The 14,191-nt window shown below is 38.4% G+C and overlaps 1 protein-coding gene across 1 annotated transcript; it reads left to right on the plus strand.

Moving 5' to 3' along the window:
- The first annotated feature begins 458 nt into the window (after positions 1-458).
- Positions 459-1,999, plus strand: LOC133389477 (UDP-GalNAc:beta-1,3-N-acetylgalactosaminyltransferase 1-like). The gene has a single exon (XM_061637212.1). The coding sequence runs from the start codon at positions 469-471 to the stop codon at positions 1,189-1,191; it is 723 nt and encodes a 240-aa protein (XP_061493196.1). The 5' UTR covers positions 459-468; the 3' UTR covers positions 1,192-1,999.
- The last annotated feature ends 12,192 nt before the right edge of the window (positions 2,000-14,191 follow it).

Here is a 14,191-nt window from a genome sequence, read left to right on the forward strand (position 1 = left end):
ATACTAAATAAATAGGGAGCAACTGATTTCTTTTGACAGCATCTTTCTTTTAGTAATTAGTTTCAGTATACAACATTTGAAAGCCTGTGTTCTCCACATACTAACTTTCTTCTTCATTGGTCTTTCTTTTTCAGCAACGAGTTTGTGGCCCAGCTCTGCTCTCCACATCTCAGTAGTGCTCTGGAGACTTCACTGAAAACTCTGCTTCTCTTTGTTTGATTTCAGAGACTGATGACTATGCTATACTTGAAGCAATCTTTTTTTGGTCTGTCTCTTATTGCTCTCATATTAATGACATGGTACATAGTTGTCCCCTCCCACAAAGAGATGAAATATAAGAACTGGATGTATTTCTTCGACTATGAGCCTATCCACAAACAGAACTTCCTCTTTACGCTACGTGAGCGATTAAAATGTGAAGACATTAATCCATTCCTGGTCATCTTGGTGAGTTCAAGGCCTACAGAAATGAAGGCAAGGCAAGCCATCAGAAAAACATGGGGATCTCAAAGATCCTGGTGGGGGAAACAGGTGCTGACATTGTTTTTACTAGGCAAAGGAGCAGCAATAAATGATATCTTAGCTTTATCCATAGAAGATGAGTACATTCTCTATGGAGACATCATCCAACAAGACATCCTTGACACTTACGATAACCTTACCTTGAAAACTATCATGGCCTTCGAATGGGTGACTGAGTTTTGTTCCAGTGCTCAGTATGTTATGAAGACAGATTCAGATGTTTTGATCAACACCGGCATCTTAGTGAAATTTCTTCTGAATTCAAATACCTCAGAAAACTTCATTACCGGCTACCCTTTAGTGGATAACTTACCTCACAGAGGATTTTATAAGAAAACCTATATTTCTTATGAAGATTATCCATTTAAAGTGTATCCTCCATACTGTGCTGGATTTGGTTATGTCCTTGACACCAGACTGGCTCGCAAGGTTTATGAAATGATGAGTCATGTCAAACCTATTAAGTTTGAAGATGTCTATGTTGGGATCTGTTTAAGTATACTTGGTGTAGGCATCTCTATTCCAGAAGATACACAACTTTTCTTTTTATATAGAACTAGCTTTGAAATTTGTAAGTACAAGCACTTAATTGTTGTACATGGCATATCTTTGCAGGAAATGCTTACGTTCTGGCAGGAAATGACAAGAGAGACTCCACTTTGTCACTGACTCCATCCTATTTTCAAACCCTGTCATTTCCTTTCATACAAATGGACTCCTGGTTAGCGTTCTTCATTTCAGCAGCCTAATTTAGGTTCTTACTGTTTTTAGAACAATGGATATTCAGAGCTCTTTGATCTGACTGCAAATCACCCAGAGAGCTTCCAGGAGATCTTGATCTACCTTTTGCCTAACCTTTTTTCAGAGTCTGAGCTGTGTGATATTCTTCCAGCTTCTGCAGCTTAGGTACTAGAAATTTGTATGGACTTTTGTGAAGTTAGGAAATGGTTTTAAGGAAAGACTACTATACACCTCAGTATTCCAGCCACAGTGGATATATACATGTTGAACATTCAGTGTGGCCAATTACAAGGTTTGTCTTACACTGCCACTTCGATTGTATGCATCTGGCTAGCCATTGTTGGAAGAAGAATGCTGGACTACACAGGTCTTTGGTATGACCCAACAGGAATGTCCCTAGCACAGCCTTCCCCAACCTGGTGCCCTCCATCTATTGTTGAACTGTAGCTTCCATCATCGGTGACTGTTGGCCATGCTGGCTCGGGCACATAGGAGCTGGAATCCAAAATGTCTGGTGTGCACCGGACTTCGGGGAAGGGTTGCTCTGCCTGTGCTGCCTCTGAGCCGAGCTCTTGTCTCAGAGGAAGCTTTTTCAGCTTCAAAATCAGTCAGAACGTCTTTTTTGACTGGTAAAGATTTTCTCCCGGTCAGGGAGAAACGTGAGATTAACCACAAAGCCTGTTTTTGTGGGGAGGACTGGATTTCATTTATTTATGAGAAAAGGTTCAAACTGCAATGTCGGACGGACTTTCATCAAACTCTAGCTGATTATAGCGATACGTTTATCTTTTCTTCAAAGAAAAAACGGATTATAACAGGCAAACAAGCATCCTTCTTTCTATTTTCTTTTTTCACTTGGTTTAAATTGGTGCAGTTAAAAAAGAGATTTGTCAATGAATCAGCTGTGAAGAATTCCTAGGTGAGTTATGGCTTTTCTCATTCACTTACGAAATTAAGGAGGAAAGAAATCAAAAAAGCTTATCTTTGCTTTTATTGCAAAAAGCTGTCCTGGAGGTGCATTCTAAAGATATCAGCGGAAGAGGGATTTCTATTTCTTTTTTTTTTTTCAATAATTTTTATTCAGATTTTCATAAAACATACAAGACAAAATCATAAAACATTCAAAGACAAAAAACAAAATCAAAAATAGTTAAACAAAAAGAAAAAAAGAAAAAAAAAAACAAAAATAAAAAATAAAGAGTAAAATATTGACTTCCCATTTGTCAAATATCAAATCAGTTATAAGTCTATAATATATAACAATCCTGTCTCTTAAGTCATATTATAAAATCACTTTCCTCCAGTAGTTATCTTACTTAATCATCAAATCTCATAAACATTACTTTATTCTTTCCACAAAAAGTCAAAGAGAGGTTTCAATTCTTTAAGAAATATATCTATCAATTTTTTTTTCCAGATAAGCATATCGATTAATCCATCTCATTACTAATTATGATAATCTTATTGTCATAACCATAGTCAAAATAAACATTTCAATTAATCCATCACATCAGAATCTGTTAGGTTCAATAATTTCAGTAGCCATTGTTCTATTATCTCTATTAGTTCCATTTTCCATCTTCCATCTTCAGTAGTCTTGTTAAGTCCAGTAATTTCAATATCCAATCTTCCATTATCAGTATTCCATAATAATCTTGCTGTCAAAGCCATAGTCATATAGTAAGAGTCTGATGGGGATTACCTCTATCCCAAATATTTTCTTGCCATCCATTCTGAATAGGTTGCTGAAATACTGCTGTAAAATCATATCTCTGTTCTTTTTTTCAAAATACACTGGGTCATCTCTTAAAAGTTTTTCCATTGTCACATGGCTGCAGTTAATTCCATAGATTTTCTCTATATTGGGCTCCATCACATCATTCCAGTCCAGAAGATTATCCATGCCATTGATAACTTTATCTCTAGAATCTTCATTCATTTCTTCAGAGATAACATTGAGTTCCAAACAATAGATTTTATTTCTAAAGTCCATAGACTCCAAATCTTGTTCCTGTTCCACGTTGGTTCCAATCTCCGGGATCTCCTCTCTCACAGGGACCCCTATTCCAGTCTCCAGGGTCACCTCTCTCACAGGGACCCCTGTTCCAATCTCCGGGGTCTCCTCTCTCACAGGGACCGGAAGAGGGATTTCTATTTCGAGGAGGGGAAAAAAAACTTTTTTTGGTCTATTTCATTTTGACGAATCTGCTTGTTCACGACGCCACTAATTGTCTTGATGTTGGGAACTAAGTTTGTTTTGTATTCCTGAACACATAGAGATAAGGCAGGCTGTACTGTCTACACTGATATCAGCAGCCTGGAATATTAACCCAGTTGTGGCTGAAATAATTTTTGTTTCTGTGGTTTTAAGAATGGCAGCCAGGAAAGTGATTGAGACCATGGAAGAAATTATGTTTCAGAAAATAATGGATGAGATTGAGATAACAAAACAAACCCTGAGACAGGGCAGACAGGAGATGAAAATTGAATTTAACAAAATGACACAGGAGCTTAAAGAAATAGGGGATTCTATAAAAGAGGTGTTTGATGGGATTAGAGATGAAAAAAGAAAAATTAAAGGGAAGCCACAAGCCCTGGAGATTGGAACAAGTGTGAAATTGGAAAAATATTTGGAGTTTATGGATCTTAGAAATAAAGTTTACTGTTTGGAATTCAAAGTTGTCTCTGAAGAAATTAATGAAGATTTTGGTGGTAAAGTTACTAATGCCTTGGATAATTTTCTGGACTGGAATGATGTGATGGAGTTTGACATTGAAAAAATCTATGGAGTTGGCTACAGATATGTGACAGTGGAGAAACTCTTAAGAGATGAACCAGTGCATTTTGTAAAAAAGAAGAACAGAGATATGACTTTGCAGCAATATTTCAGTAACATATTCAGAATTCTTGACTGGAATGATGTGATGGGGCTTGTCATAGAAAAAATCTATGGAATTAACTACAAATATGTGACAGAGCAGAGATGTACCCAGAACAGAGATGTGGCTTTACAACAATATTTCAGTAATATATTCAGAATTGATGGCAAGGACATATTTGTGATGGGGGAAATTCCCATCAGACTCTTGTTATATGACTATGGCTATGACAGCAAGATCATCATAAGATACTGATAATGGATGAACGGATACTGAAACCACTGGACTTAACATAATGGATGAATGGATACTGAAACCACTGGATTTAACAGGACTATTGAAGATGGAAGATGGAATTAATATTGAAAATGGAAGAATGGTTATGGAAATTATTGGACTTAACAGATTTGACGAGATGGATTAATCGATATGTTTATTTGGACTATGGTTATGACAACAAGATTATTATGGGATACTGATAATGGAAGAATGGCTACTGAAATTACTGGACTTAACAGGAGTATTGAAGATGGAAGATGGAATTAATATAGATAATGGAAGAATGGCTATTGAAATTATTGGGCCTAACAGATTTGAATCAGATGGATTAAGCGACATATTTATTTGGAGAAAAATTGAAAGATATCTCTCTCAAGGAATTGAAACCTCTCTTTGACTTTTTGTAGAAAGAATAAAATAATGTTTATGAGATTTGATGATTAATTAAGATAACTACTGGAGGAAAGTGATTCTATAATATAATTTTAGAGATAGGATTGTTATATATTGTAGACTTATAATTGATCTGCGACAAATCGGAAGTCAACATTTTATTTTGTTTGATTGTTTTTGTTTTGTTTTGTTTTTTGTCTTTGAAAATTTGAATAAAAATTAATGAAAAAAACAAAAACAAAATGTCTGGTGTGCACCAGGTTGGGAAAGGCTGACTTAATAAACACGTGGAAACTGGAGCAAAATGTTGTGGCAGCATGGAGTACTGTTCTTTATGCTTCTAGCTAGCCAGCCATCTTCCATTCCAAGACATTCAGTTTCTTCTCCCTGTGGTTCTCCACCCTCCCCTAACAGTCAGTCAGTATTCTTTTTTTTATCATTAATTTTTATTCAAATTTTCAAAGACAAAAAACAAAACAAAACAAAAATAATTAAACAATAAAATAAAATGTTGACTTCCGATTTGTCGCAGATCAGTTATAGGTCTACAATATATAACAATCCTGTCTCTTAAATTATATTATAAAATCACTTTCCTCCAGTAGTTATCTTAATTAATCATCAAATCTCATAAACATTACTTTATTCTTTCCACAAAAAGTCAAATAGAGGTTTCAATTCCTTGAGAGATATATCTTTCAATTTTTCTCCAAATAAACATGTCGATTAATCCATCTCATTCAAACCTGTTAGGTCCAATAATTTCAATAGCCATTCTTCCATTATCAATATTAATTCCATCTTCCATCTTCAATAGTCCTGTTAAATCCAGTGGTTTCAGTATCCATTCATCCATTATCAGTATCCCATAGTAATCTTGCTGTCATAGCCATAGTCATATAATAAGAGTCTGATGGGAATTTCCTTTATCACAAATATTTCCTTGCCATCAATTCTGAATATGTTGCTGAAATATTGTTGTAAAGTCATATCTCTGTTCTTCTTTTTTACAAAATGCACTGGCTCATCTGTTGAGAATTTTTCCATTGTCACATATCTGTAGTTAATTCCATAGATTTTTTCTATGTCAAGCTCCATCACATCATTCCAGTCCAGAAAATTATCCAAGACATTGATAACTTTATCTCTAATATCTTCATTAATTTCTTCAGAGACAACGTTGAATTCCAGACAGTAAACTTTGTTTCTAATATCCATAAACTCCAAATCTTTTTCCAATTCCACATTTGTTCCAATCTCCAGGGCTTGTATCTTCCCTTTAATTTTTATTTTCTCATCTCTAATCTCATCAATCTCCTCTCTCACAAGATCCCCTATTTCTTTAAGCTCCTGCGTCATTTTGTTAAATTCAATTTTCATCTCCTGTCTACCCTGTCTCAGGGTTTGTTTCGTTATCTCAGTCTCACCCATTATTTTCTGAAACATAATTTCTTCCATGGTCTCAGCCACTTTCCTGATTGCCATTCTTAAAACCACGAAAACAAAAATTATTTCAGCCACAATTGGGTTAATATTCCAAGTTTGATGACATCACAGTGTAGACAGTACAGCCTGCCTTATCTCTTATATGTTCAGGAATACAAAACAAATTTAGTTCCCAGCTTCAAAACAGTTAGTGGCGTCGTGAACAAGTAGATTCGTCAAAATGAAATAGACCAAAAAGAAAATAGTCCTGGACATATAATACTCCAAAGTTCATAAATCAAATTTATTTATTTGTTTCCCCTCCTCGAAATAGAAATCCCTCTTCCGTTTGTATCTTTAGAATGCACTTCCAGGCCAGCTTTTTGCAATAAAAACAAAGATAAGCTTTTTCAATTTCTTTCCTCCTTAATTTCGTGAATAAAAGAGAAGAGTTATAACTCACCCAGAAATTCTTCATAGCTGATTCATTGACAGATCTCTTTTTGCTGCAACGATTTAAACCAAGTGAAAAAAAAACAGAAAGAAGGATGCTTGCCTGTTAAAGTCCATTTTTCTTTGAAGAAAAGATAAACGTGTCGCTTAATCAGTTAGAGCTTGTTGGAAGTCCGTCCGGCATTGCTGGCTGAACCTTCTCTCATAAATTAATGAAATCCAGTCCTCCCAAACAAAAACAGGCTTTTGTGGTTAATCTCTACGTTTCTCCCTGCCCGGGAGAAAATCTTTACCAGTCAAAAAGAAAGTTCTGACTGATTTTAAAACTGAAAAAGCTTCTTCTGAGACGAGAGCTCGTCTCAAAAAGCAGGCACAAGCGAAGTCACCCTTCCCGGAAGTCTATTTATTATTTATTTATTGGATATAGTTTTTGATCTCCTTTCAGATCAGTTGATATACAGACAAATAGGCAAAATAGAGCAAACCCAACAAAAATGTATATAAGGTAAAAATATATTTATAACAAATCGTTAAAATGCTGTTATACAGGATTTTAAATGCTTTCATTTCTCTCTTAACAGTCCTGTCAAGGCTTTCCCCCCTTGAAATACCCTGAGGCAGAGATCCAGGTATAGTATTACATCTGCAATTCAGTTTTTAGGTCACTTTCAGAAATGTAAACCTTAGTTCAACAGTTGTGCTAGCCAGTGCTGACAACGACCTGTTTTGAACATCACGGTAGGGCAGAGTACGGCTTACCATGACTGCGTGAATGTGCTAGTTGCTGGAAAGAAGCTCACACCTGCTTTGCTTCTCTCTGGGCTTTTTATAGGATCAGTGTAGGATGGCAGCTAAGCCAAGCTTTGTTCAAACCCGGGATCATGCTTAAGGTTTCTTCTCTGAACTGTGACCTGTAACCATAGGACAAGTCTTGGCCTCAGATCATGGTTAAGAAGGAGAGAGTTTTAACTACGATCCTGGGTTTGGATGACACGCTAAGCCAAACCTTGGCTTAGTGGCCATCCTGTGCTGACCTAAAAAACCCAGGGAGGAGCAAAGTGGGTTCAAGCTCCTTTCCAGTGACCAGATGCACTGCACTGACCTAGAAAGTTGGGGGAGGAGCAAAGTGACTGTGCTCTCCTCAGCAGCCAGCATGCTCATGCTAAACCATGGTTTGGCTTAGCATGATGTGCAAATGCAGTCAGTGTAATAGCCTGTTGCCACATAATGAATAGCAAGATAGGCTTTTAGCAAATGGGTTTGTTTGTGCATATTGTTCTCTTTCTTTTAAGTAATTTGAGAGGAAATATGTGCTACAGCACTGGACAAAACAAGCATAAAAACCTCTAAGATAACAATGGCTAGATAGTTGTCTACTGTCATTCATGTCTTGATAACCTCTTGCTTAGATTTACTGCAGTTTTTGTGATGTGGGGCTGCTCTTGGAAACAATATAGAAGCTGGTGCAGAATTCCTCACGTTGTCTTTTGACAGGACTCATTAAAAATGTGGATAACAACCCTATTACCTCAACTGTGTTGTGTTTGGACTCAATGTAGAGTGCCGGTAATTATCTTTCAAAGCCTCCCTATGGCCTAAGTGCAGCTGTACTTCAAGGAATGTCTTCTCCCACATACCCCACCCACAACGTGAGGGTGTTGCTTGTGCCTCAATAAATTATCTAATTGAGGCTAGTCTCCATTCTTGCACCCATGGTTGTGGAATTAATTGCCAAGGGAAAGCCCACTTGACCATCTCCCCAATTGTCCTCCACCAGTAAGTGAAGACGTGAGGACTTTTTTTTTTTTTTTAAGTTTTTTGCTGGTGGTCAGATTTTCCTCTCATTGGTGTGTTTGTGGCTTTCACTTCTACTAATAGCTGCTTTTACGATTACCTTCAGTGCCTGCTTATCAGACCTTAAGGGCCACATTCATCCATGTATAAAACTTATTGCTCACATCTTCTGTTTTCTCTCTATTTATCAAATGGTTATTGAGACAGCATTTTCAGTGATGGCCTCTAAATTGTGAAATGTCGATCCAAGAGAGACTCACACGGTTCCCTCGTTACAGGGAACCTCAGACAATAGGTTAAGACTCAGTTAAGACTAGGTTGTAGGGGGCATTTGGGACAATATTTATTTCTATACTTTATATTCTGCCCTATATTAAGTTATACCCAGGGGGCATTTGGGACAATATTTATTTCTATACTTTATATTCTGCCCTATATTAAGTTATACCCAGGGTAGTGCACAAGGGTTTCAAATGCAATGCAATAACATAACCAATTGCAGTAGTCAGATAGCAGTAATTTTAAAAATGTACGAAAAGCCAGAAGTAAACAAACACCCACCAAATGAATCATTCTTGGCACTACCCCTAAGAAAACTCGTATGCTCCATACGCCCCTATTGCACAGCTGGGACGGATAGAGAGGAGTCTCAAGCATAGAGCAAACTTCCTGGGCAGGTTCATATGAGGAAAGACAGTCCTTAAGATTTTCTGTCTGCAGATTGCTTAGGACTTTAAAAGCCCTGATATTGACTTGTGCCTAGAAGCAGTCTAGCAGCCCATAAATTTGGTTAAGAGGTGGCATAACATGATCCAATCTGTTGGCCCCAGGGGAAAAAAAATCTCGCCATATTCTGGATCGCTTGAAGTGGCTGTTGGATCTTCATTAGTTCCCCATTAGTCTGGAAGTGACCAGTATGTGGCTACGTGAGACTAAGGCACTGCTCACATACCATCTAGTACTGGCAAAACACACTCATGGATATTGTGGCTAACTTGAGTATCCAGCTGTAGGGCAGAGAGCATGCCCAAGCTGCAAACCAGCTGCTTCAGATGGAGTGTGACAGTAGATCATTTAGTTGTTCCTAGGCTCCACCTGACTATGTTGTGTTATGTTTACTAAGGTTGTTTTTTTAATGTTGCTGCTCTGTTATTTTAAACTACGTTATTGCCTTGTGAATCCTGAATGATGGGAAAGTATATAAATAAATAAATATGTATATATATTAAGATATACCCAGGGTAGCGCACAAGGGTTTCAAATGCAATGCAATAACATAACCAATTGCAGTAGTCAGATAGCAGTAATTTTAAAAAGATAAAAATACATTAAAGTGTATTTTTACAGTATTTTATTACTATGTTGTATTCTGGATGTTGTTTGGTTTTCGTATTGTTTGTGTGTTTTTGTTTCTTGAGTTATTGTATTTATTGTATTTATATATTGTGCTTGCTTTTGCCTTTTATGTACACCGCCCAGAGAGCCTTCGGGCTTAGGGCGGTATATAAATCAAATTAATTAAATAAATAAATAATATAATGTCAGCTTTATCCCTGCCTCCAGTTGCAAGAGTCGTCAGAATCCCAGGTGGTCTCTTGTTCTCAGAGAACCTAATGGGGATCTTACTCAATGAGTTCAGTTGCCCCCTTTCATCACAGGACGACACTTGGTTTGGTTTTACATGTTTCCTCCTCCTTTTCTCCCCTCTTACTCTTTCCCAGTCTTTTTTTGTGCATCTTTCTTCTCTCTTCCTTGTTTCTTCTCCTCTCTCCCATAGTACAGATTTGTTGTTCCTGATTTTTCACCCCCCTCTATTTCTGGCTCACCACTAGGGTTACTAGGCTGAGACCCTACCATCCTATTGCTTTTCCTGTTTTCCCCTTCTTGTTATCGTTGCTGAGACAGCACATATTCCATTTGCAGCTTGCCTCTTTCCCCACTACCTGCCCTCCCTCCAACCCGCCTTGGTTTCTTCACCTCTTCTGTGTTCCTCCTGTCCCGCCCCCCCACTGGGACTTGGCTGAGCTGCTTTGAACAGGTGGTTGACTCTCTCTGCATCCTCCCAACATGAGGCATCCTTGCCCACTGGGATCCCCTCACCAGAACATTTCATGTAACTACATTAAGTGTTCTTGATTTTATTTTTACTTTGTATGGATGATCTCTTAGTCCAATATTTATTTGTGTGTACTGTAAAGTTATTTTGCTTCTGGGCCCTGGAAGGTTTCCCACGAGGGAGGGAATGCAGCCCTTGAGCTGAAAAAAGGTCCTCACTCTTGTCCTAGCATACCACTTACAAGTCTTGAAAATGATTGCCTCCACTTTCAATGACATTAGCTTAGGATACTATTCCTTGTTTTGAAAGGACAGAGAAGCCCTCATGATCTTACTATCACTTCACTTTAATAGCAGCAGTGCCAGATAAAGTATGTGGCCTTAGCACATGATAAGTGGTGTCTGCAACATAATGTTGCAGTGGATTCCCACGTGAAGCTCTCCACCTCCCATTCCCCATTTGTGCATGTGAGTCTCCTTGGACATTTCCACCTTTTCCCTTTGTTATGTGCCCATTCACTCTCAAGCTGTCTTTCTCCTGCTGTATACCCTGTGCCAGCAAATGATTCTAAGCAAGCTATTATAGCCTTAAGTTAATCAATAGATATTCAGTAGGTATTTGTTAGCTAGCCTGAAGGCTTGTATTCCCCCTTTTCAGGCCCCAGCATCCTTGGGCTGAGTAGATCACCTCATAACCACCTGAAAACTTATCTAGGTGTTCTAATGAGGACATGATGGCTTGCCCAGTATGATGCAGAGAATGTATCTCGTTAGTTCAAGGCATCAAAGGAGCCCAATTAGGCATATGTTCAAGAATATGTATATCAGTGGGTATTTCATAGTTGGCGTAAATCTAGGTCTCACTCCAAAGGCAGGTGGATGAGTCAAATGACGGTCAAGGGAAGGATGGTATAGCAACTGCTTGTTAGCAGAGATAGAAAGATACAGTCGACATATAGTTTACCAAGGAAGGATGCCAGGGTGTTTCCATTTTTGATAATATAGTTTTCTAGCAATTAGTCTGCTTTTGAAGGTGTTCTGTGAAAAGGTCAGAATAGCCAATTATAGGCAATAGGTGCCATTATGTAATCTTTGATATCTTAAAGTCATCATTTATGTATGTATTCATGCCAATATTGTATGTAATCTTGCCAATGTTATATGCCAATTTTCATGCTATAAAAGTGTTTCTTGTGCCCAGTATGGGTGTTCAGTCTGACCCAGCTACTGCAGAGCTGTGAGACTGTTCCACTTTTATTGGGATACTTAATCTCTTGTCTGCATCTCATCTTGGTAACCCAAAACAACCTGAAGTGTTACACCTGCATATCCAGTCTTCCTTGTGTATGTTTGTGTGAGGTGCATGTCACCTGTTACTTTCCTTCCTTCACTCCTTCCTGTTTCTTGCCAGCCCTGGGAGGCTCCACTCATTCCTTTCAGAGCGATCACACAGCTATGGCTCAGGTAACAGCCTTGCTGTTTTCCTGGTGTTATGTTTGCTTGGAGTCCAACCTCTAAGCCTAATGCATACCCAGAGGAGTAAGGAGGTAGTCCCCTTTTGGGAGGTACTTTCAGAAGTTATACACTTCTGTGTATTTCCTGTGGCTTGGTGGTGGGTGGCCCCATTTTGCTTACAAACTGGAATGGGGCCAGCGAAGACCCCATCTGCACTATACAGTTAAAGCAGTATTATACCACTTTCAGAGGTCATGGTGTCCCCCAAAGAATCCTGGTAACTGTAGTTTGTTAAGGGTGCTGAGAATTGTTAGGAGACACCAGTTTCCCTCACAGTACTACAAGTCTCAGAGCAAAATTTACAGCTCCCAGGATTCTTTGCGGGAAACCATGCCTGTTTAAATACTGCTTTAAATGGGTCATGCAGGTGGAGCCCAAGTCTTGAGACCAGAGGGAGTGATTATTTCCCTCACTGACTGCTTGTTGTCTTGATGCAGAAGTCAAGCAAGGATCATAATTATTTATGCTAGGATGAGATGTGTTTTTAAGAAAAAAACGGCAAGACATTGGAACCCCCCAAAAAGAAAAGAGGCTCATTATTTATTTAAATATGCTCCTTTAAAGCCTTTATTTTTATTTTAACCATACAACCAAAGCTTTTTTTTTGCTCAGTAGTTTATACTTCCTGTAGACGTTAACACAGAATCTGTAACTGCATGAAACATATATTGTTGACACATCAAAAAGGGAAAACATCTACTTCTAATGCAAATGCTGAAAGATATAATAGTTTACACTAGGAGTGACACTGCACTGTCACTTCTAGGTTATCCTACAGCTAATGGTATATTTACATTTCATTTGACTGTGTTTCAAATTGTCTCTTAGAGACAGATGTAGAATAAGTACAAAAGAAGCCCTCTACTAGTACCAGGAAATATGAGGTTTCACCATTTCCTTCCTTTCTTATGCATTACGGCCAAAGTGCAGGGTTCTGATAGGTTTAAATAAGGAATTTAAATTATTTCAATGTGCAATTGTAGACGGCACACTTGGTTCATTAGCAAGAATTGCTTCGCGGATTCTTTCTGAAGTCTGTACCTTAAGATGTGTGCAAACGTAACATAATGTAACATGCATTTGTCGGGGGAGGTATCTGTCCTCTATCTTGGCTTCCAGGTCTTCAGTTGATGTGTCATCTGGAAAAATCAACGGGCACTGTACGCTTCCTACATTAACAACTGCATGCATCTCATGACGCAACTGTGTGCTTGTGTTTTTACAAGAACCGATTCTGAGATTAGCCAAGTAGAAAGCAGGCTGGTGGCTCTTCCAGATTTGATTCTCATCTCGCAGGCTGCATGAAAATGGCCTTAAGTTCCTATTGATTGGCTTTAGCTAAAATGACATAAAACACCCTTGTTCTCTCACTTCAGCAACATAAGAAATGTGTTCCGATATGGTGTTTGCAAGTGTGCCTTGCAGAGAAAGAAGCACCACTGCTAAACCAGGGTAAGTGATCTTCCTTTAGATCCTACTGCATGAAGGATGAGCTGTCCCTCCGTGGTAGTGCTGGGACTCCACCACCCATTCCCATTTGCTTCCGAGTCAGTACAGTGGCTCTGAAAACCCAGCTGTGAGCAAACACTTTTCTGAGTCCAGGATAATGAGACCAGTTTCGATTTCAGCAGAGTGAGAAGGGTTGCAGGAGCAGTAAATAATTTAGAACTGCAACAGTGCCAGGTATTATGGAGTGGCAGCGCAAAAAGGTTTAGTCTTGGCCTGACTATTAATTGTTCTGATCGTGGATAACAGCCAGAATTTTCACTGAAAACCTGCCAGAACCTTTTACTTAACTTTACTGAGAATCTCAGTTGTTCCTATGGAAGTGACTGGGTCATATGCAACATCAGGACTACAGAGAGGTTTGGCAGCAGCTAATGTTGCTTTATACAATACACTGCAATTAGGGGCAGCAACTCTTCTAAGGAATTATTTAAGGCAGACACATTTATGACTGGGAAAATTAAGATATGGCCAGAACATTAACAGAAACAGTTCCAAGAAATGCCACTTTCCCTAGCCACAATACTCACTTTTTAATGAAGTGTTATGTTCTTGAAGATAAAACATACTGGGCTAATGCCCATATATGTAGTCTATTTAGTCACACTAAAATCAAAGTAACAGCATTA

Source organism: Rhineura floridana, chromosome 7 (genome assembly GCF_030035675.1).
Source record: "Rhineura floridana isolate rRhiFlo1 chromosome 7, rRhiFlo1.hap2, whole genome shotgun sequence".
Lineage (NCBI taxonomy): Eukaryota > Metazoa > Chordata > Lepidosauria > Squamata > Rhineuridae > Rhineura > Rhineura floridana.

Coding starts and splice junctions, on each gene's coding strand:
- LOC133389477 (XM_061637212.1), top strand. CDS start 469: ATGAAGGCAAGGCAAGCCATCAGAAAAACATGGGGATCTCAAAGATCC.